The 22,783-nt window shown below is 39.1% G+C and overlaps 1 protein-coding gene across 4 annotated transcripts; it reads left to right on the top strand.

Annotated features, from left to right (window-relative positions):
* Positions 1-2,104: 2,104 nt before the first annotated feature.
* Positions 2,105-20,109, top strand: LOC121819698 (histidine-rich glycoprotein-like). 4 transcript variants are annotated; one of them, XR_009600721.1, is made up of 6 exons: positions 2,105-2,406; positions 2,501-7,309; positions 11,109-11,207; positions 15,796-15,870; positions 16,800-16,836; positions 19,458-20,109. XR_009600721.1 is itself a non-coding variant. In XM_060415958.1 (6 exons), the coding sequence occupies exons 2-6, from the start codon at positions 7,252-7,254 to the stop codon at positions 19,519-19,521; spliced, it is 333 nt and encodes a 110-aa protein (XP_060271941.1). In that variant the 5' UTR covers positions 2,174-2,406; positions 5,722-7,251; the 3' UTR covers positions 19,522-20,109. The 4 variants fall into 4 exon arrangements, 2 of the variants coding, with proteins under 2 accessions (XP_060271941.1, XP_060271940.1); XM_060415958.1 differs by having other exon boundaries at positions 2,174-2,406; positions 5,722-7,309; XR_009600720.1 differs by lacking the exons at positions 16,800-16,836; positions 19,458-20,109 and having other exon boundaries at positions 2,133-7,309; positions 12,192-15,923.
* Positions 20,110-22,783: the final 2,674 nt, after the last annotated feature.

Raw genomic sequence — 22,783 nt, 5'->3', positions numbered from 1 at the left:
TCAATAGCATCATGTATCCTTGGGTAGCCATCCTGGGCCTCCTGCTCCTTCTGCCAGATAAGTGAGCATGTGGGCTCTGATGTGGAAGCCTTGAGCTTGGGAGGGTGTAGGGGATGTGTGGATGTGATGGTAGAGAGTAGATGTTCTTGGGTTTTCTTGGCATAAGAAAACTTCCCCGGTTTTTCTAGTGGTTAAGACTCCGTGCTTCCAATATAGGGAGTGTGGGTTCAATCCCTCATTAGGGAATTAAGATCCCACATGTCTGCAGCATGGTCAAAATTGTTTATTAAAAAATAAGTAAATCAAAAGAAAAAAATTAATTAATACCATTTGGTGTAACAAGGGAAATTTGAGGGCTAGACATCCCACAACTTTCCAAAACAATCTCTAGAAGTGGAAATTAGGAAAAGTACATTTTAGAATTATACTTCTGTTACTTAAAGTTTTATAAATAGTATGTTTTACCTTTGTAGTCCAAAAATGATATTTGGTAAAATGAAATATTTTCAGAATTACAGGGGAAAAAATAAACTCTTACTCTATGTAATAATGAACATTTTATTTGCAGAGCATTTCCCAGAGGCACAGCCCAGTTATAAGTATGATTAGTTGTTGAATCCCAGATTTCTTTGAAGAACCACTCAGACTACATTTGGCAATGCAGTGTTTTATAAGCCACTACCACAGGAGAGAATTTTCCTGTCTGTTTGTTTTTAAGAGGCAAAGTTTAGTATTTGACTGACTATTCTCTAATTTTTGGTTTCACCTGGGTAAGTGGATCGTGCCCATTCTGGGGCTGTCATCAACTCACGAGCAGGGATCCCTGCTTGAATTTCTTGGATTGATCCTAAATCCCATTATAAGCCTCAGTTTCTCCTGAAAGTATTATAGACTCATTCTTTTAGAACTGATTTCTAAAAGAGTTCCTTGCTTCTGCCTTAAAGTAAAGGATTGTTGTTTTTCTTTTGTCCTGTCCGACTCTCTTTGGAACCCATGAGCTTCCCTAGTAGCTCAGCTGGTAAAGAATCCACCTGCAATGCAGCAGACCCTGGTTCGAATCGTGGGTTGGGAAGATCCTTTGGAGACAGGATAGGCTACCCACTTCAGTACTCTTGGGCTTCCCTGGTGACTCAGATGGTAAAGAATCCTGCAATGCGGGAGACATGGGTTTGATCACTGGGTTGGGAAGATGCCCCGGAGGAAGGCATGACAACCCACTCCAGTGTTCTTGCCTGGAGAATCCCCATGGACAGAGGAGTCTGGCAGGCAGCAGTCCATAGGGTCGCAAAGAGTCAGACACTACTGAGTGACTAAGCACAGTAGCCCTCCAGCCTTCTCTGTCCATGAGATTTCCCATGGAAGAATACTGGAGTGGGTTGTCATTTCCTCCAGAGAATCTTCCCGACCCAGGGAATAAACCTACATCTCCTGCTTGGCAGGAGGATTCTTTACCAACTGAGTTATCCGGGAAGAGTCCAAGTAAAACATTAGCTCAGCTTTTTTGTTTGTTTGTTTTTTAGTAAGAGAGGGGTTGTGAGGTGACATTATTTGCAATAGCTATTTTTAAAATTGCAAATCAAAACTTTAAATTCAGTAGTTTATAAGCAGATTTCAACTGAGACAGTGATTGAACCCAGGGGAAAGGAAAAGCCATGTATAAGTATTACATATTTAATAAGCAGATACATGTCAAATACAGGATGAAATATACACACACTCATGCATTGCTGCAGGGTCATTTGTTTCAAATCTTTTGGAGAGAAATCTGGTCATATATACCAAGAGACAGCTTATTTCTGCTATTTATGCTGATAGTTTCTCAGTTGGAAATCTATCATATTAGAAAGTAATCCTGAATATAGCAAAACATTTATAAGAAGTTTCATCTATAAAATATATATTAAGTAAATAGTAATGCCACCAAATAATATATTAGCATAGAAAAATGCTTATACTAAATTTTAAAAGTTCAAGATAATCAGATGATTTCAAACCACATCAGCTACATAAAGAACACAATGAAAATAAATTAAAGGTAAAATATTGAGACCTCATGCTCTGGTTTCGTTTTACCTATAGATGATGTAACATCTTACGAACAAGTGATTGGAGTGGTGGGTCAGTCTGTCACTCTACCCTGCACCTAAACTGGAGATGTCATGCCCATGTGTTGGGGCTGAGGGTCATGTAATTGGACTCTGTGTGGACATGTCTGGACTGATGGATACAGAGTCGTCAATCGGAGAGACAGACGTTTTCATCTAAAGGGAAATATCGGTGAAAGGGATGTGTCTTTGACCATAGACGATGCTGTCCAATCTGACAGTGGCTGGTATTGCTGCCGTGCTGAGCAGAGAGGGTGGTACAACGGCAGAAGAATCACCCTAGAGTTGCGTGTAATACCAGGTGAGTTTGTCTTCTTACTTTCTTTGATTACTTCCCACGAATTTCTAGAGATAAGAGTTTTCTGCTTGATGTTAAATTTTTCTTTTTTTAACAGGGAAACAGGAGGTTCCTATAATCTTGTTTTCTAATAACTGTTCAATAGGATAACTTGTATTTGTGTAGAATGAAGCGTTAAGATGAACCTTGATTCAAAGCCAAAGTCGAGAGACTATTTCCAGTCAGCAAACAATCTTCTAAAGCAGTGCTTCAGGAGTGCTGGTTGGTTCATGAAAAAGCATTCACTGTTCCACACTGAAATATAGTGAATATTTTCATGGAACTGAATATATCCTACTTGAAGAACTGTGCTTTTCTCTGAGATTATGTCTTAGGGGAATTTTTTAATGTCTTTTCTTAACATTTTACAACTTAGATAGGTAATATAAAGTCCTGTCAAGTAAAGAATCCACCCGCTAATGCAGGAGACGCAGGAGATGAGGATTGGATCCCTGGTTCCACAATGGCAACCCACTCCAGTATTCTTGCCTGGGAAATCCCACAGGCTACAGTCCATGGGGTGGCAAAGAGCAGGACGCAACTTAGCAGCTAAAGAGCAATAGCAAGTAGATGTATCATTTGCTTAACAATTTTCAATTCCATCTTGTTGCATATACTTTGTATGAGCCTATATAGTTTCAACCTTTCCTCTGCCCTGTCTTCCATTTTTTGAAGCAGATTCACACCACGTCACTAAACTGCTTGTTTAAAAATCAAAATAGCTTTATTGCAGTTTGAACGCATTTGCATCTTAATAATTGTTCACTTGTAGCTTTTAATAATTTTGTGAAATAAAAAATCAGGGAAGTTTACATTTTTCCATCTTGATGTAGACATCCTAATTTTCCTTACCACTTGATGAAAGGTTCAGGTTCTTCAGGATTTCTTGGTTTCTGGTGCTCTTTCCTAACAAATGTTCTCTCACTAAAGTCTTCTACTAACAACAGAACACAATATTTTTGGTCTTCATAATCGGTTTCAATTTTAACTTAATGAACATGACATTGTAATCTCCCAACTTTTGTGCTTGGCTTGTGCCCTTGATGAAGGCAAGTAATGTCAATTCTGATGCAGGAAATAACTGACTCTGGGGAAACTACATCTAGGGGGCATTTTAAGGAAGCCAAAAAAGGCTGGGGGGAGGAGGCCACATGTGAAGAGAATATTTTTGCAACTGAAATTATATGATTGTTCTGGCTGAATATTTTTTAAAAAATAATATAGAAAGAATAATATAGGAGACTTTTAGTGCTCAGAAATTCTTTAGTAGATGAATATTTATAAAGCCACTGCTCTGTTCGGGAAACAGGTACATAGCTGAGTCAAAGTGACTCTCTACCTCCAACCCAATTCTTTGCTAAAGTTTTCTTGCACTTTTTAGAGAATGAGCTTACTTTTCAACCTTATGTTAGGGCTCTTCCTCAGCAGTTTTTTCTACCCTTAGCTTTCTAAGTTCTTTCTCAGGAAATACCACCAAGGAAGACAAATTAAAGAAGCTGATTAGGTTTTTCATTGTTATAGTCCTTTAATAAGATTTTTTGCTTCATTCCTTTTTTTCTCTGTATTTTATTTCAAATTGAGGGGGTTGGATTTCACACTTTCAAAAAACTTCTGATTACACTATTAGAATAGGCTCAGCAAACTGTAGCCCCAGGATCAGATCATATTACAAAACACTTCCACCCACAGTTTTATAAATAACATTTTATTGCAAGACAGCCACACTTATTTGTTTACATTCTGCCTATGGCTGTTTTCACACTGACAGATTTGAGCAATTACCACTGAGATCACAGGACCCCCAAAGCCTAAAGCATTTACTAATGCCTTGTACATAACAGGCACAAATAATTGTTGAAAAAAAGTTTTTCTTCTTTAAGGCAAAAATTAGCTAGTTTCCAAATTAATTTGACTTGATCCCTCAAAAGCTGTTCATACCAATTGTCCCTATTCAGTAAATTTGGGATTCTAATTTATAGTTTGTAGGGTTGAAATTTAAGAATACTTCTTGTAGGCAAAAAAAGATGTCTGGTGAGTAAAAGCTACACATTCTTGATTCAGTCCTGCAATTTGCCTTTATGCCAGCAGGCACAGTGCTTTGGCTTAATCCCAGTTTCAATTTTCCCTGAGCAGCTCTGAGGATGGCAGTAAGTGGTCTGGAATCCTATACCATTTCTAACTCTGAAAAGAGTCTAAGTTACTGCCTATTGTTATCATCTCTCCAGTAGAAAAGAACCTTAAAATGTCTGGCTGACTTTCTATCCAAAAGCCTAAGGCATCTATTATCTAGCATATGGGGTGTGTGTGTGTTGTTTTTCTTTTAAATTGTGGTAGAGTTGATTTACAGTGTTGTATTAGTTTCTCCTGTACAGAGAAGTGAGTCGGCTCTATGCATACATATACCCTATCCTTCCTGGTCCTCCCTCCCATCCACCCTTCCATCTTACCCCTCTGTCACCACAGAGCACCAAGCTCAACTCCCTCTGCTATATAGCAGGTTCCCACTAGCTATCTATTATCCACAAGGTAGTGTATATATGTCGACCTTAATCTTCCAGGCCATTCCACCAACCTCCATCCCTCCCTCTGTCCGCTTGTCCACTCTCTATGTCTGCATCTCTAATCCTGTCCTGCAAATTAGTTCATCTGGACCATTTTTCTAGGTTCCATATATGTTTTAATATATTATATTAATATTTGTTAATCTTTTTCTGACTTACTTTACTCCATCTGACAGACTCTAGATCTATCCACCTTTCTACAAATGGCAATGGTGTGAATTAATCTGCATTTAGGATGCAGGTCTGTTGAAAGGGTACTCCTAGGACTGACTAAAGTAAATGCTATTTATTTGGTAAATATTCCAGTTCTTGGGAACTACTATTTAAGTCCTAGTCATACACCACTAAAAGGACAAAGACAATTTCAAGCTCTAGACATTTTTTCCTATCTCACAGATGTTTATGAGGATACATAAACCTTATATGCATGACTAGTCTTTATGAAGTGCTTCAGTACAAATTCCAAGTGTCATTTTTTATATTGACACCTCCCTCAAATATCATCCTTTCAATGCAGGTGTTTCCTTGTTATGACCATGTCTTCACTCCCTCCTCAGTCACAGATTCTAGCTGACCAATGACAAGAACTCAGAGTTCATGGGAGATGAGTCTGAGTTCTGCCAGGGACAGTCTCCTTGGTTGTGATGGTTTACTGGCCCAGCACGAGTCTCTTGTTTCCTGCAGCTTAATGAATCCCTGCTTTCATGCTGATTTCTAGCTCCATCTACAACAACAACGACCACTACCACTACTACTCCAACAACAACCACCACTGCTTCAACAGCCACTGCTACTACCACCACTACTCCAACAACCCACCATCACTACTCCCACAACCACAACTGCTACTGTGCCCACAACCACCACCACTACTCCCACAACAACTACCGCTACTCCAACGACGACTACTACTACTCCAACAACCACCACCACTACTCCCACAACCGCAACTGCTACCACTCCAACAACAATGACTACTACTACTCTAATAACCACCGCTACTACTCCCACAACAACTACTACTACTCCAACAACGACTACTACTACTCCAACAACCACCACCACTACCACCACTACTCCAACAACCCACCATCACTACTCCCACAACCATGGCTGCTACTGCTCCCACAACCACCACTACTCCCACCACTACTCACACAACCACCACCGCTACTCCCACAACCACAACTGCTACTACTCCCACAACCACCACTACTACCACCGCTACTCCCACAGCTACCACCACTACTCCCACAACAACTACCACTATTCCAACAACAATGACTACTACGACTCCAACCACCACCACCACTACTCCCACAACAACCACCACTATTCCAATAACCACCACCACTACTCCAACAACAACCATCACTCTTCCAACCACCACTACCACTACTCCAACAACGAACACCACCACTTCTTCAAAAGCAACCACTACTACTACTCCAGTAGTAACCACCACCACTCCAACCACCACCATTACTCCCACAACAACCACCACTACTCCAACAACCACCACCACTATTCCAACAACAATGACTACTACTATTCCAACAACAAACACTACCACTTCTCCAAAAACAACCACTACTACAACTCTAACAGCAACCACCACCACTCCAACCACCACCACCACTCCAACAACCACCACCACCACTACTCCAGTAGCAAACACCACTACCCCCAAAACAACCACCACTAGTTGAACAACCAATATCACTACTCTAACAACAACCATCCCTACTTCAACCACCACCATTACCAACAACCACCACCACTACTCCAAAAATAAGCACTATCACTACTCCAACAACAGATACCACCACTAACACAACAACCACTGCTCCAACAACAACCACCAACACTACTGCAACAATGACCAGCACCACTACTCCAGCAACATGTACCACTACGACTACTCCAACACAGTATCTACCATGAGGATCTCAACAGCAGTGACCCCTACTACTCAAGCAACCATGTCTACTCCAACAATGACCAGCAGTATTCCAACCACAATGTCCACCTCTACTCCAAGAAGAACCACCACTGTTTCAAGAATGATGACCACCACTACTCCAGTAACAACCACAATCATTCCAACAACGACCACCACTATTATTCCAACTGCAACCTGGAATACTTCGACAACTATCACAATTACTCCAAAACCGACAACCACCACAACTCCAACAGGAACACCACTACTGTAACAACCACTACGGTCACCACTGCTCCAGAGAAAATGAGGCCCTCTACCTCTGCTTTTTTAATGCCATCACCCACAAAGGACTTCCAACCAGGTAAGCAGATATGCTTCTCAGCCCAGAAGGCTTTAAAGGTGAGGATATAGACCATCCAAGGGCACTGTGTTAAGGCAGAAATACAATCTAGGGTAAGGATGATCAACCCATTTCCAAATCTGGTTTCACAAAAATCTGAAACTCCCTGCCCCTTCTTACATTCACAGTTTTTTTATGTCTAAGCATTTTCAGATGAAGGGAACTCATGGCTATTATCTGATTCTCAAAGGAATTTGTCAATAGTTAAAGAAAGCCAGACCACTGATTTGGATATCTATGTATGATAGTGAATTTGGCCCAGTTGAATACAGACTTCAGAGGAAAATATATGGAATGCCAGAACAGGCTCAGATAAATGAGACTCTGTCTCTATAAGGAGTTCTGAATAGAGATCAAGTAATTTATTTGAAACCGAAGCCAACACTTGAGGATAAAATTTTAATGAAGTTAATTTTACTTTGTTTCCTGTATCAGGAACCATGCTAACTGCTTTACAAGTATTAAGCCACTTAATTCTTATGACAACTCTATGAATTGTAGGTGTGATTCAGTCCTATTATGTATTCCTGAGTCCTGAGGAATGAAGTGTAAGCACACTGTTGACAGTCATATGACTAGAAAATGGTTGAGTCTAGATGTCCCCATTAGTTTGAATGTTGGGCCTTTTCTGCCTCCTATTATGAACATAGAGCTTATAATTGGGTGAACTTCTGATCTGACATCGTCACTGGAAAAGCCTTCATATTGAAAAGCCCTGTCTTTTCAGGTTGTCAGTAACTTACATAGTTTTACATACTTCATCACTGAAAAGCCCTGTCTTTCCAAGTTGTCATTGACTTACACAGTTTTGCTGCTAGCATCATTTAATTTATTTGTGTAGCATAGAAATGTTACTTATACTGATGAGAAAGTAAACATCAGTTTTAAGGACTTTAGAAATTTAGAATCCATGTGTTTGTTTTTTCAATTCAGGCTACATGATTCATACTTCAAATTTTAGTTAGATAAAAGTTTTGGTTTAATAGAAATGGAGATTAATTTCCTTCATGGGTTGGAAAATCGTGTCTCATTCTGAGGACATTTTTACATTCAATCATTCTGTTTTTAGTATTAAAAAGATAATGTTTTAGTGAACATTCTCTCTCTTTGATACGTCCAGAGGAATAACAGAAATGTCACAACCTCTTAGCTAAAAAAGTCTGATGGAACATATTGATTTCCCCTCACTCCCATTCAACCACGTGTGTATTCAACTTGAGAAGTCTGAAGTATTAGATTTTGGACAGAGTTTGGAAGAGAGGTCTTTAGGTTAAAACTTGAATTTTAGAGTCATAAAAGTTTGTTAAAAAAAAAAAAAAAACAACTTAGTTCCAGGCAGCAAACACACTACAGCGTCTGTTGACATTCTCAGTTATTGATTTAGCTTCTTAATAGTTTGTGCTGACAGAAGTGGATGGATTAGTGCTCCTGGTTTGGGGATCATGTGTAAGCTATGGCCTTTGTTTAAAGCAGAGTTTCAGAAGGAAAGTGTTAGTGTATTTGTCCATGTGACCTCCTGGGGGATATAATTAATTGAGTATTATATGTATCCTGATGGAGATGGTTGGATGACATCATTCACTCAATGGACATGAGTTTGGGTAAACTCTGGGAGTTGGTGATGGACAGGGAGGCCTGACATGCTGCGGTTCATGGGGCCGCAAAGAGTTGGACATGACTGAGTGACTGAACCGACCCGAACTGATGGTTTCCTGAAGAGTTTGAAATTAGATTTGAATTTTAGCAGATCCAGTGCAGAGTCATTTATGTTTACATGCATTTCCTCTCTGTGCATCTGTCCATACTAATTACCTAAAATATTTCTGCAATAGTTGGAAGTAAAGTGATAGGAACAGGGAAGGGAAAAAATGCCCACAAAGACCCAAACCAGGGAAAGAAGTTAAGCTCAAGAGTTTTTTTGCACAGATTCAAAAGGAATGAAGACTCTGATCATCTTATTTTCTTTTATTGTCCTGTTCTTTGTTCCTAAAGAGAGTCATATCCTGTTATAAATTTGAGAATTATGGGAAAGCAAAAACAAAGTTAAAAAGCCACTACCTTTGAGATTCCTTTAAAAACTAGGAATAAATTTACCATATGACCCAGCAACCCCACTACTGAGAATACACTCTGAGAAAACCACGGTTCTAAAAGAAACATGTACCCCATTGTTCATTGTAGCACTATTTACAATAGCCAGGACATGGAAGCAACCTAGATGTCCATCGACAGATGAATAGATAAAAAAAATGTTATACATATATACAGTGGAATATTACTCAGTCATAAAAAGAATGAATTTGAGTCAGTTCTAGTGAGGTGGATGAACCTAGAGCCTGTTATACAGAGTGAAGTAAGTCAGAAAGAGAAAAACAAATACTGAATATTTACACATATATACGGGATCTAGAAATATAGTACTGATGAACCTATTTGCAGGGAAGGAAAGGAGATGCAGAAGTAGAGAAAGGACTTGTGGCACAAGTTGGGGAGGAAGAGAGTGGGATGAATGGATAAAGTAGTGTTAACATACGGACACTATCATGTGGAGAATGGAGACCTGGTGAGAAGCTGCTGTATAACACAGGGAGCCCAGTCTGGCACCGTGTGATGACCTAGAGGGGTGGGATGCGTGAAGGATGAGGCTCAAGAGGGAGGGGATATGTGTGTAGTTGTGGCTGATTTGTGTTGCTGTCTGGAGAAAGCCAACTCAACATTGTAAAAATTAAAAAACAAACAAATTAAAAACAAAATTAAAAACAAACAAAAGAAATGACCAAGAAACACACACACACACACACACAAAAGACAGCTCAGAATAAGAGAAGAGGTGATGCTGAAATGTGAAGTCCATGGTGAGGAAGTGGAAAGAGGAAGATCAATGAGGGGCAATAAGAAAAGCCCAGGTTTGTAATCTCATGTCTAAGCAGTAAATACCACTAACTTGCTCTAAAATTCTGTGGCACTCTCAGAGGGAGAGATATAAAGATCTTATTAAGAGGCAAGGGGTCAACTCTTAAGGTAAGGTGAGAGGTCTGATGGAAAATAAAGAAGAGATTTCAAGAAGGGAAAAGGAAATACAGCTCTGAGCATTCTTACTGAAGCTTTTTGTTGTGAAATGGAAGATTAGTCAGATAAGACAGGAAATCATTCTTATGAAAGGAATGACCAGAACACAACTGCAGAAAGAGCCAGGGTACCAGGGACATTGCTTCGTGGCTCATTACCAAGACTCAGACATTGGACAGTACTAGTACCTGGAAGGGACCTCAAGGAATTGAATAATTTTAGTATGTTTTTTGTGCTGGTCAATGTGTGCATCTCCCTGGAAAGACATGTGGATGGATAGTTAGGAACACGAATAAGGTCAGGAAATCCAGACTGGGTTTCTTATGAAGGGAGGAGCGTGGATTAGGGCCAGGCCATTCTCCACAAAAGTGAAATGTCATTGGTATGAATAAAAGTTTAATTGAGTGTCCTGCTTACAATGTATTGCTGTAGACCTCAGGAGGATCCTAGGAGTATGAAAAGCAAAATAATTTTGTCTGTTGGTAGGCTTTCCAGATCATTGTCTAGATCAAATTTTTTCATGATGATGAAATACCTATATGTCAATGTAATGCCTCAAGGTTATGCCTTGATATTTCTCTAGGAAAGATTTGAAGGGTAATTCCTGATTTTAGATTTGTGTTTTATTTTTGTAGGAGGTGGAAATTTTCCTCCATAATTGTATACGATTCTTCCATTCTTATCATTCCAGTGCTTTCTTTAACTTCTCCAATGCAGACAGCAGAAAACCAGCCTACCATAACGCATGAAACCAATGTAACAGGCTCATTATCACACTCTTGCTCAACAGGTAACTTCTGTTTCTTTCCTGAACACCGTGTTTAACCATTTCAGGTCAGTGTTCTCATCTCTAAAACGCGATTAAGGAAATTGGTATAAGCATGTATAAAGCACTTTGTATATGCTAGATAATCAGCAAAAAGAGAATCCTGTATTTGACCTATAGTTGCTTATGATGTCCAACAGTATATGTTCTGTATGAGAAAATAGATATTTCAAAACACTATTAAAATTTGCACATCAAAACTTCATGCTATAATATCCTTTTATACTGGGGTATTATGTCATTTAAGAGACACTGGCATTGGGGCTGATGTAACATATTTTCTAAAGCAAGTTTGGATCAATAGGCAAGCTGGCATATGATGTAGGACTTAGATGGCTCCTGTAACATCCATTTTGAAAACAGTGGTTCTGCTCTTTGGATGTGTAAAGGCCTCTGAGCAGTCACTGGCAGTTTCTTAGCTGTCATGAAAATACTGATTATCTACCTGTGCTTAGTCACTCAGTCATGCCTGACTCTCTGTGACCCCATGAACTGTATCCCATCAGCCCCTCTGTCCATGAGATTCTCCAGGCAAGAATACTGGAGTGGGTTTCCATTTTCTTCTTCAGGATTTACCATTTCCTTATTTTATCTACCTATAAGTGGTAATTTTTAACCTAGTTCTGAGACTAAGCTACTATGACTCCTCTAAAACTGTATGTAAACTTCCCATGAACATGCATTTTCACAGTTAAAGAAGGAAAAAAAAAAAGTTCATTTTGGAAGGGTCCATGACAAAATAGTTAAAAAGCATAACCTTCTTAACCATTGAGGTTAAGTTAGTAAATATTTTTAATTTGGTATAACTCTTGCACTGCCTACAGCATTTGGCCATATGATTATTAAACTTTTCACTCATCGCCAGAAGGCATGTGAATGTACTTGGTGTTTCCAGTGAAACTTCAGTATTTTTTGTAATTCTAATTAATTTTCCTTCTTGTTGAGCAGACGGAAAAGGCACAGTGACACAGTCTCCAGATCCCCTTTCGCATTGCAATGGGAGTGCAAGCTTATACCTTACTACCTTATTAGCCTGATTCACTTGTATGTTTCCTTGGAAGCAAGTTACATTTAGAGAGTATTATTGTAAGTCTTGTTCACAATTGATTCTTTCTCATTCACAAAGTAAAGGAAGAAAAGAATTTGACTCATAAATACGGATGCTTTCATTGATTAAAGTGTTCATTAATTTTAGAAGTTTATATGGATGCACTAGTTTGTTAGAAATACCTGAAAAGTGATATTTTAATCTACCTTCCCCCTCTTCACACACACAGTACAGACTTTCTCCTGACCAAAAAAATTAGAAAAAAAAAAGAGTGAAGTAATTCACAGATAATCAGATACTATCAAGCAAGATTTTAATCATAGTTAGAGAAATAACATACCTTGAGTTGATGTGGTGGGATGGGGACCATCCAAACTAAAAATATTATGTAAATGAAAGCTTGCTTGCTTAAACATAGGCCCCCTATTGTCCTTTTCCAACCTTATTGTCCTCCTATAGAGAATTTTTGAGGCACTGCTAAATCTTTCTATCTGTAAACCTTACCATATGATGGTTTTTTAAGATACTAAGGTCTTGAACAACTTTGTGATTCTGTAGTATGTTCTCACACTTTTCCACAGTTAGCTTGAGAAAAGGCTCAGGGTATCCAGTTTCAGGATGTTCATCAAAGCCTCATCTTTGTGAGTCAGTTACAAGAATTTACTGTAGGATTTTTGGCTTCCTTGAGTGAAACGACTTTCCTTTCACTATAAGCAAAAATATCTTAGAAGCAACACAAATGAAGAGACTCGGGAATGAAAGTAATCCTGATCACAATTGGTGAGTAATTGCAGCAGAGCCATTGTAAGTGAAAGTCAAGCTCAGGAAAAGTGGCATTATTTAGTGTGAGGCCAGATGGCATTATATTGCACACTTTAGTGACAATGAGAACACCACAACATAGGAATGATATGAATGATTTTAACCACTCTGATGGTATGGGCACTGACTGATCTTATGGATATGGGCTGAATTTGTTTATGCCTGTTAAATAGCTGAAGTGTCACTGTGTAACTGACTGTTATGCTCCTGAATATCCAGATTTATCCTGGATTAAAAAAATTCTGAATGATGAGATTGTTCTTAAACTCAGTTACCTGCAGGACAGGTATGTTTAGCAGCAAGTAGAAACCAGTTCACAGTTCAGTTCAGTTCAGTTCATTTCATTTCAGTTGCTCAGTCGTGTCCGACTCTTTGCGACCCCATGAATCACAGCGCGCCAGGCCTCCCTGTCCATCACCAACTCCCGGAGTTCACTCAGACTCATGTCCATCCAGCCAGTGATGCCATCCAGCCATCTCATTCTCTGTCGTCCCCTTCTCCTCCTGCCCCTAATCCCTCCCAGCATCAAAGTCTTTTCCAGTGAGTCAACTCTTCTCATGAGGCGGCCAAAGTAATGGAGTTTCAGCTTTAGCATCATTCCTTCCAAAGAAATCCCAGGGCTGATCTCCTAGTAGGTGGTAGCAAAATCTTGGACTTTTTGTATCTTGACTCTGAAGATGTCAAAGTGTCTCCCAGATAAAGCCAAGCAGCATACATTTCAACCCAGTACATCACCTTCCTGAACTCTCTTAAGGAGAGAATTGAACAAACACGTGAGGATGTGTAAGAAAAGGTGTTCATTGCTGCTATTTATAATCATGACAGTGTTATAAACACCCTAATGTTCAATGATAAGGGATTAATTACTTCAGTCAGTTAAGGATGCTCACTTATTGCCATTAACAATGTTGCCACTGCAGTGAATTACTGACATGAGAAGACAGTGTCAGTTGTTAAGTGAAAAAACGAACTTGTAAAATGTTATATATACTATATATTGAACATAGTCACTGTTTCTGTTAAGAAAAGCACTAGAAGAATAAAGTCCTAGACAAGGATGTAATGAAAAATACTAATAGTGGTTGTTTCTGGATGTTGGGATTATGTTTCTTTATCTCGAGTTGCACATTCTGAAGTGAACCTGCAGTGTTTATGTAACACAGTATTTTTAAAAAGGAAACAAAGCCTGCCTCCTGTAACTGCATGTCCTATCTAACTACTGTCCCTCCTTCACAAATAAGGTGATAACACAACTTTTCCCTTCCAAGACACTGGCCTTTTCCCCTTTAGGCAAGGACAGCTCAAATGCTAAGTTACCCTCTTCTCTATTCCTACTAGTGTTTATCAGGAAATACCTAATATACCTTACCCAAGTACTTTCTTTAATTTGCATTTGACAGACAGAGAAACAGAAGTTCAGAGAGACTAAATAACTTGTCCAGGGTCACACAGCAACTGAGTAAAAGAGCTGGGATTCTGACTCTGGCGTTTAACCTCTTATGCAGGAAGAGACATAAGACTTAAAACTTTTCTCTGTATTGAACCTAGACTAGTGATGTACACCTGTGGTGGATTCATGTCAATGTATGGCAAAACCAATACAGTATTGTAAAGTAAAAAAATAAAGTTAAAAAAGTATATAAAATAAAATTAAAAAAAAAAAAAAAACCTTTTCTCTGACCATCCACTTTGTTTCTATTAAAATCCTATCTAGTGGGAACTCTTTAGATTTAGAGTTAAGCTATGTAAAGGGGCAGAGCATGATGCCTGGTGCATTTTGGGTTTATTTCAGAAGGTGATGATCACTTATGGACCACACTAGGAGATTCAAATAAACTGTATTTTCTTCAATTGCTCAGTGTTTTAATTGTTAAGCAGAGCAATACATCTAAGCAGCCACTTTCAAGTCCATTTATGAACCCATAGATATTACCTTGAGTTCTCCTGAAAAGAAAAAGTGTTGAATCAAGAGCCAAATTCAAAATTGAGCACATTCAGTTAACATTGAATAACACCACATTGGTTTATATAGGAACAGAAATTGTTGTTGTTTTCTAATAAGAGGATTATTTATGAAAGTGGCTACTGTTGGTTGCTCAGTTGTGTCTGACTGTTTGTGACCCTATGGACTGTAGCCCTCCAGGCTTCTCTGTTCATGGAATTCTCTAGGCAAGAATATTGGAGTTTGTTGTCATGTCCTGCTCCAGGGGATCTTCCCAACCCAGGGATCTCCTGCATTCCAACCCAGGTCTCCTGCATTGTAAGCAGATTCTTTACTGTCTGAGCCACCAGGGAAGTATGGAAATACCTTATCAATTTTTTAAAATATGTATTTAGAAATACATATAACAATGCATATTCATTTAAAACTTAGAGTTTCAGTTTTGACAAATGCATACAGTTCTTTAAGTATATTTACATATGTATATACAACATACATATCGTGTATGTTGCAAAATATACAACATTTCCACCATCCCAAATACATTTTGAATTTTAAATTGTCTTAGAATTTCACCATATAGCTATAACTTCAGATCATTTAGTCTCACCCCTCATAATCCAAAACTAGCCAAGGGCCAATAAGATAAATATATCAGGGTGCATTGTTTCCAAAAATGTTTTCTACTCACAATTCTAACATGACTTTTTTTTTCTTTTAATCTGCTGATGTTTCCTTAGGCTGTGGCACTGACACAAGATACTTGGATATGCATCAACAAGGGAGTCTATATTGGAATATCTGCTACAATCTCGGTATTATTCCTCACATTTTTGATATTCATGATTGATAAAAGCAAGTCACCTCAGGACTGTGCCCACAAGAGTATTCTTGATCTAACCTGCCTATAACCCTACATTCCACATGATTTCAATTTCATGTAACTTTCTTGATTGGTTCTTACATTATTCTCTTTCTTTTTTATTTCTCTTAAATTATTGTCCCATAAAGAGAAACATGTTATTTAAATTCTCTATAGAAGAAATTAAATATGGAGAATTAAGAATTGGTTGGGTAGAGCTGGAATTTGGGAGTCAACAAGCCAGTATAACATATAAGATTTGCTCACTCTTCATTTTCCCCTCCCCTCAAGACCAATTTCTGTCCCTATAGGGGGTGAAATTGTTGAGGGTTTTACAACATCCAATTAACAGAAGAAGCAAGAAGTTATTGGGAGGGTACATGATATCAGGGCCAGGAGGAGACTGAAGGTTTTTGCAAGGCAATCATCCAACGTCTCCTGGTTTCCTTCCACCAGTTGAGTGTGTGTGTTTAAAACCTGTCATCTATGAAAGAAACACAATTTCCCACCTGTTTTTACAGTGAAATATAATGGCATCAAAGTAACCTATGGCATGTGGGTAATTATACTAAATATTTTATTAATATGTGATGCTTTACATTAAGGGGATTATTTGGTTCCTAGATTCAAAAAAAAGTTACCTGGAGTTGTCAAGGAAAGGATCCACAATTATTTTCTTTCTCTTCCTTTTTAAAAATAGTCTTTCTAAAAATAAATTAAAAAATATTCTTTCTTCTTAATTAATTTGTCAGGCTTTGAGATCTGTGCAGATTTTATTCATATTAAAGTAATAACAGAAGTAAAATACTTATTTGGAAAAAACATCTCATGAACTCCTTGGCTTACATGTTTAATTTTCTCTTTATTTCTTCCCCAATTTAGGTAATTTATTCTTGGGTAATAATTTGGAGCTACGATGGTATGTTTGAAATGGTTTGTGTCAATGACTCTTTTAACAATTCTTACTCTAGTAAAAATGTCTCTGTCTCTCTCCTCTATTCCTTCTGAACTCCCCATTTTGTACTCTGGATCCTGAAAAATCTAGTATATAGAGAACCTCCACTGCTTCCAACCTTCCAGTGATGATTTTAGCATCTCTGTATTCTCTGCAAATGTGCTAGAACTACTACAGAAACAGCACCTGAAACCAGACCTCAAAGAACAAGAACTAATTTTACATAGACTATTCAATTCACATGATAGTACAGTTAGAATGTCATTCTCCCAAAATGAAACCAGACCTCAAAAAATTCCACTGTAACTTTGCGGCTGGCTGTACTAGTTTTGCATTTGTAGGAATTTTATTGCTTGCAGATATTTCTGACTGGTGCGCAGAGTGATGTTGAGCAAAGAAGTTGAGCTGCAGAAATACAGTTGCTTCATTTGCTATTAATTCAGACGGAACTTTTGACTTCAGGCTCTACTACAAAGCCACAGTCATCAAGACAGAAACTAGAGAGAACATAGGCAAAACACTCAGACATAAATCACAGCAGGATCCTCTATGATCCACCTCCCAGAATTCTGGAAATAAAGCAAAAATAAACAAATGGGATCTAATTAAAATTAAAAGCTTCTGCACAACAAAGGAAAATATAAACATTATTTGATTTCATTCAGTGCTCTGCTTATTGAATGTATATTAGACGCCTATTCCAAAGAGGTGTGCAAAAGAAACAGAAAACATATAAATGAATAAACAGTGTACTTTTAGAGCTTTCAGAGAAATACCAAGGGGACTACAGTAGCAGGGCAACAGGTTATGTGAGTGAGCCCCAAAGGAGCAGAAGGCAGCTCTCCAAAGATCTGGAGGAGGGCAGCTTCAGGCTGAAGACACACAAAGGCAGGGGGTAGGGACATGCCTCCTGCTCTCCATGGTTCCCATCATTCCCTATGGTTCCACCCCAGCCTACTCTGCTCAATTAGTTATGTGGTCTCATAGGCATTTGAATTTACAGTTGTACAAATCTACCCCACTTCCCAATGACAAGTTAACTCCTCTCTATGCATCCCTGTAGTCATTTTTGCAAACACCTGTAAAGGTGGGAAACCACCACTTCCTTCCAAATCTAAACAGCCTGCAGCATCTGGTCCAGCTTGGGCTTTAAGAAAGGTTTTTCTTTGGTAAAATCCACCCCTCTTAGTCCATCATCCATTATTCCTAGTTCTCTTTCATTGGATGTTTGTACACAGCCTTTCCTATGTCTGAGTTAATCACATGAGCCCGTCCACAGAACATGCCTTGAATAATCCCCATCATATTGCAAGTGTTCCATCGATGCTGGCTTTTATTATTGCAGTCATGCCCTTCCTAGCAATAAACCTGTGAGACAGGAACTAGTATTACTCTCAGTTTTGGGATTAGAAGACAGGTTTAGAGATGTTAAGTGACATTCAAGGTCACATCACACCGCAGGTAAAAGACTCCATCTTAGGCCTCTTAGAGTCAAAAACACAGACTTCTTGAAGTTTTTGACTATCTGATTCTAAAAATGTATGAAAAATATACTCTTTATGAGAAGAAAAGCATGGAATATAGCATCCTTATAGTTCATTTTTGTCCTTTCACTGTTAACTTTTATTAAAGTTTCACCTTTTATCACGTAGTTAGAAAATGCTGATTTTAGAAAATACTGTATATTATAGAAAAGAAAGCAAAACAAAACAAAAAGGAGTATTTCCTCATGCTATTATTTTTTGGGAAGCTATATTATGTTATTTTTTGGGAAGCTATATCACATTGACTCATTTTGAGCTACTAACATTTAAACTGTTTCCACACGTGTATGACTAACCTGTTTAAAGATCGTAGCTGAGTGAAGGTTCAGTGCATTTTATATCATTTCTGGGAAGACTTAGGTAATAAAAATAGTGACTGCATACAAACTCTAAAAAAGTAGCTGTATCAAAACCCCACAAATGACCTTTTCATACACCTGATGTGTGAGCGTACATGGTATACAGCTCATGTAAACCACAGCTTTCTAATTCTCACCATTAAGACACAGAAAGATTTCTGATTCCATGATCCAGTATAGACTTATATGAAATAATACTATTTTTCTATATCCAGTATGCTCTTATGTTTTGTATATTGATATATATTTATCTTAAATATAGGAAATAGATGACTAAATTTAATTTAACCCTCACTAAAGAGTTACAGTCCACAGTTGGGAAAAAAAACAGCCAAACCATTTCCTGGCCATCTTTGAGAATGTGCATCCTGGTTTAGTACGTCCATTTGATGTCTTATATTAGTCTTCTTAGATTTTTCCATTTTTGTATTCTGTTAGATGAGTCTCTTGAAGGAGACCATTCTGAGTTTTTTGAAATGACTGCTGAGGATTTCTACTTCCCTATTACACAGACTTCCCTGCAATTTCATGTTTACAACTCTGGAAGCTTCTTTGCATTTCATAGGCTTGTGAATGGAGCTCTGGGAAATGCAAATACCCAGTGTGCCTGAACATAAACAACTGTGTTGTTCATACTTGAGAAGTGGTCTGCTTTTCTCTTATTCATGTATTCTTTTTGCAGTGTGATTCCATTGCGGGACTCTCATGTTCAAATTTTGAAAAATGCACATGTGAATCATCTCTGAGCAGAACACAATGTCGACGTTATTGATGACCAACTTTAAGTCAAGGATTAAGATCCAGTGGCCTTCTAAGGTGTTATGCCCTTGACTGTAGAAGACAGTGACCAGATATCACCGTATCAGAGTTCTTTCAGGCAGCAGGACAATTTTTTAGTCAGTTTCCAGTGGCATTCCAAGGAGTCAGGAACATTGGGTACAGCCCATCTGTGTAGAGTCAAGTTCTGTCACACAGCCCTAATTTTTTATACTAAACATGTTTCAATCTTTCTGGTGATTGGAGAGCTCTCTGCTAAACATGCCATGTACTCTTTGGAATTGTATATTCTCTTAAGTTCTTACAAAACCTGTTACCCATCAAGAATTCTCATCGTGGAGACAAAAAACACTTCTATTTCAGATATCAAGGCTTTCCAGAACAGCTGACTACAACTTAAAATCAGCAAATCCAACTTCAGATTAAAAGATTTTAAATGAAAGCATTTCATGATCCCTTTTTTCATTTTTTTTAAAAAATTAAGTGACTTCAAATGTTATATTCCTTAGGAACTCTCAAGGGTTTCAAATCATGGGTGTACAGGTTTTTTTTTTTTTAACATGATTTCAAGTCCCACCTTTATTTTGTTATTACACACACACACTCACACATATATAATGATATTAACATTATAATGACATCCAATAAGGCAAGTCCTCTCACTATTCTTTTTCATAATATCCTAGCATATTCTTGTTAATTTATCTTTACAAACAAGCTTTTGATTATTTTATAAAATTCCAACATAGTAAATCCTGTGTGTCCTAACTTAATTTGGAGAGATGATTCTTTGTGATATTAAATCTTGCATCAAAGAACATGGTTTATCTTTTTATTTATTTATTTTATTAAATTAATTTTTAAATTTTAATTGGAGGCTAATTACTTTACAATACTGTAGTGGTTTTGCCATACATTGACATGAATCAGCCATGGGTGTACATGTGTTCCCCATCCAGAACCCTCCTCCCACCTCCCTCCCCATCCCATCCCTCAGGTTCATCCCAGTGCTCTGGCCCTGAGCACCCTGTCTCATGCATCAAACCTGGACTGGAGATCTGTTTCACAAATTGTACTATACATGTTTCAATGCTATTCTCTCAAATCATCCCACCCTCGCCTTCTTCCACAGAGTCCAGATGTCTGTTCCTAAGGACCTTAAGGGCCTTTCCAATTGTGAGCTGCCATTTTTGGTGATCCCAATAATCCCTAAATTTTTTTCCACACAGCCACCAGTGTAATCAAAGGAACCAGGATCTGATTGTGCTATGGGAGTTGAAAATCCTCCCGCTGCTCCCCAGTGGGTACAAGTCCCTACTCCATCATAAGCCCCTCAACTCCCTTGTCCACTTCATGCAGCCCCTCCATGCAGTGCTCTGGCAGATAGAAATGCCTCACATACCCACTCTCCACTGTGTAGGTCAGCATGTCTTGGGAAGATGCTTGTCTCCTGTCTCTCCACCAGGCATGCCATCCCTCAAGGTTCATCTCAACCTTAGCCTCTTCACACTTTCTCACCTCATCCCTATAGACAGAATGATCCCCTCCTCTGAACCCTTCTGTGCAGCCCATTGTAATCTCTCTATGAATAATATGGAGCACCTCCCATGTGCCAGGCATGGTGCCAGTGCCTAGCTCAGGTCCCTCTGCAGGAGGCCAGCACCCACCTAACCTGTGTTGCACCTAGGGGTGAATTAAAAAGAGACCTCCTCCTCCTTCTGGCTGACAGAGCCCTGGAGCCAGGGCAGCGGCGTGTCAAATAGAGTCTCAACAAACTGTAACCATAAATAGTGACCCTATAATGTGGTTTTGTAATATGAGAGGTGTTCAGATCACTGATGCTTGTTTTACTGAGCTCTTTGAGGGAAGTGTATGTAGTTTCCTAGCATCCAGTTTACACAATACTTATCCATGACAATTAGTGAACACATTGACTGAAAAAATGTTCCCTAGAGCCTTCTAGTCAGGGAATGAGATGGTTGGATGGCATCACCAACTTAATGGACATGAGTCTGAGCAAGCTCTGGGAGTTGGTGATGTACAGGAAAGCTTAGCGAGCTGCAGTCCATGCGGTCACGAAGAGTTGGGCATGACCGAGCAACGGAACTGAACTGAGAGCCTTCTTGTGTGTGCTGGGGGTGGGATGGGGGAAGAGTGTCTCTAAAACTAGAAACTACCCCCTTCCTATGACTGGCTGGAGTATGAGAGCCGTGTGAACTCCAGCGACTGAGACTAGTAATTTTCAAACTTGATTGCATATTAGAATCACCTGGGAACTCAGACCCTGACCAATCAAATTAGGATCTCTGTAGCTGGGGCTGAGGTAGTGTTGTGGTAGTCCAGTTGGAGCCAGTTGAAAGAAAAATTTCCAGGGGCAGAGTATTACAGAAAGTGAATTTACTAAGAAAAAAGAGCAGAGATAATGTAGGCACTGGGAGCACAGTGGGCCAAGCTCCTGATAGGTCAGAGAGAGTCGACTATTAGAACAGCGGGCGAGCTCAAGGGAGAACCAGTGCTTTTTGTGGGCTAGTAGCCCATTTTTATAGCCTCTAAACAAAGAAAATTCCTGCTGGAAGGATGGCATCATCATCGGTGATTGGTCAGGGTGCTATAGGGTGAGTACCAGAGTGGGTATTTTGCCTAATAGGGGTAAGGGAGCTTGCCAGTAAGAAGCAGGGGGTTTTTGGCAATGGTTACAGTAGGACTTGTGGGATTTATCCCTGGGTTGGGAAGATCCCTTGGAGTAGGAAATGGCATCCCATTCCAGGGTTGCCTATAAAATTCCATGGACAGAGGAGCCTGGTGGGCTACAGTCCAAGGGGTCGCAAAGAGTCAGACAGCAGTAAGCTAATGAGCACCCACACACACACAGTGGGGCTCAGTCACATCCAGAGGTGGCCTTGGTTCTGGGCTCTGCGTCTGTGGCCTTAGTACAAGCCTCACACCTGTAACCTTCATATGGGACTCCACAGGCAGTGTTAAACTTTTCGGTCTCCCCAGGTGATTTCAATGTGTAGTCGAGCTTGAAAGTAGTCGGTCGAGCACTGACCTAGAGACTTGGAAAAGGAAGATGACGGCATATTTTCTTGTGTGTGACAAACGCTCTAGAAAAGCATGACAGATACGCACTAACATAGGAACACATCAATACTGGTCCAGTCCGGGGCAGGTGAGCCACCAAGTGGGGAAAGGGCAGAACGCCTGGTGACATCATATCTGTCCTCCATCTGG

This window comes from Ovis aries, chromosome 5, assembly GCF_016772045.2.
Source record: "Ovis aries strain OAR_USU_Benz2616 breed Rambouillet chromosome 5, ARS-UI_Ramb_v3.0, whole genome shotgun sequence".
NCBI classification, from domain to species: Eukaryota; Metazoa; Chordata; class Mammalia; order Artiodactyla; family Bovidae; genus Ovis; species Ovis aries.
Note: the sequence above shows the minus strand (reverse complement) of the source record. Positions and strands in the feature narration are given on the sequence as shown.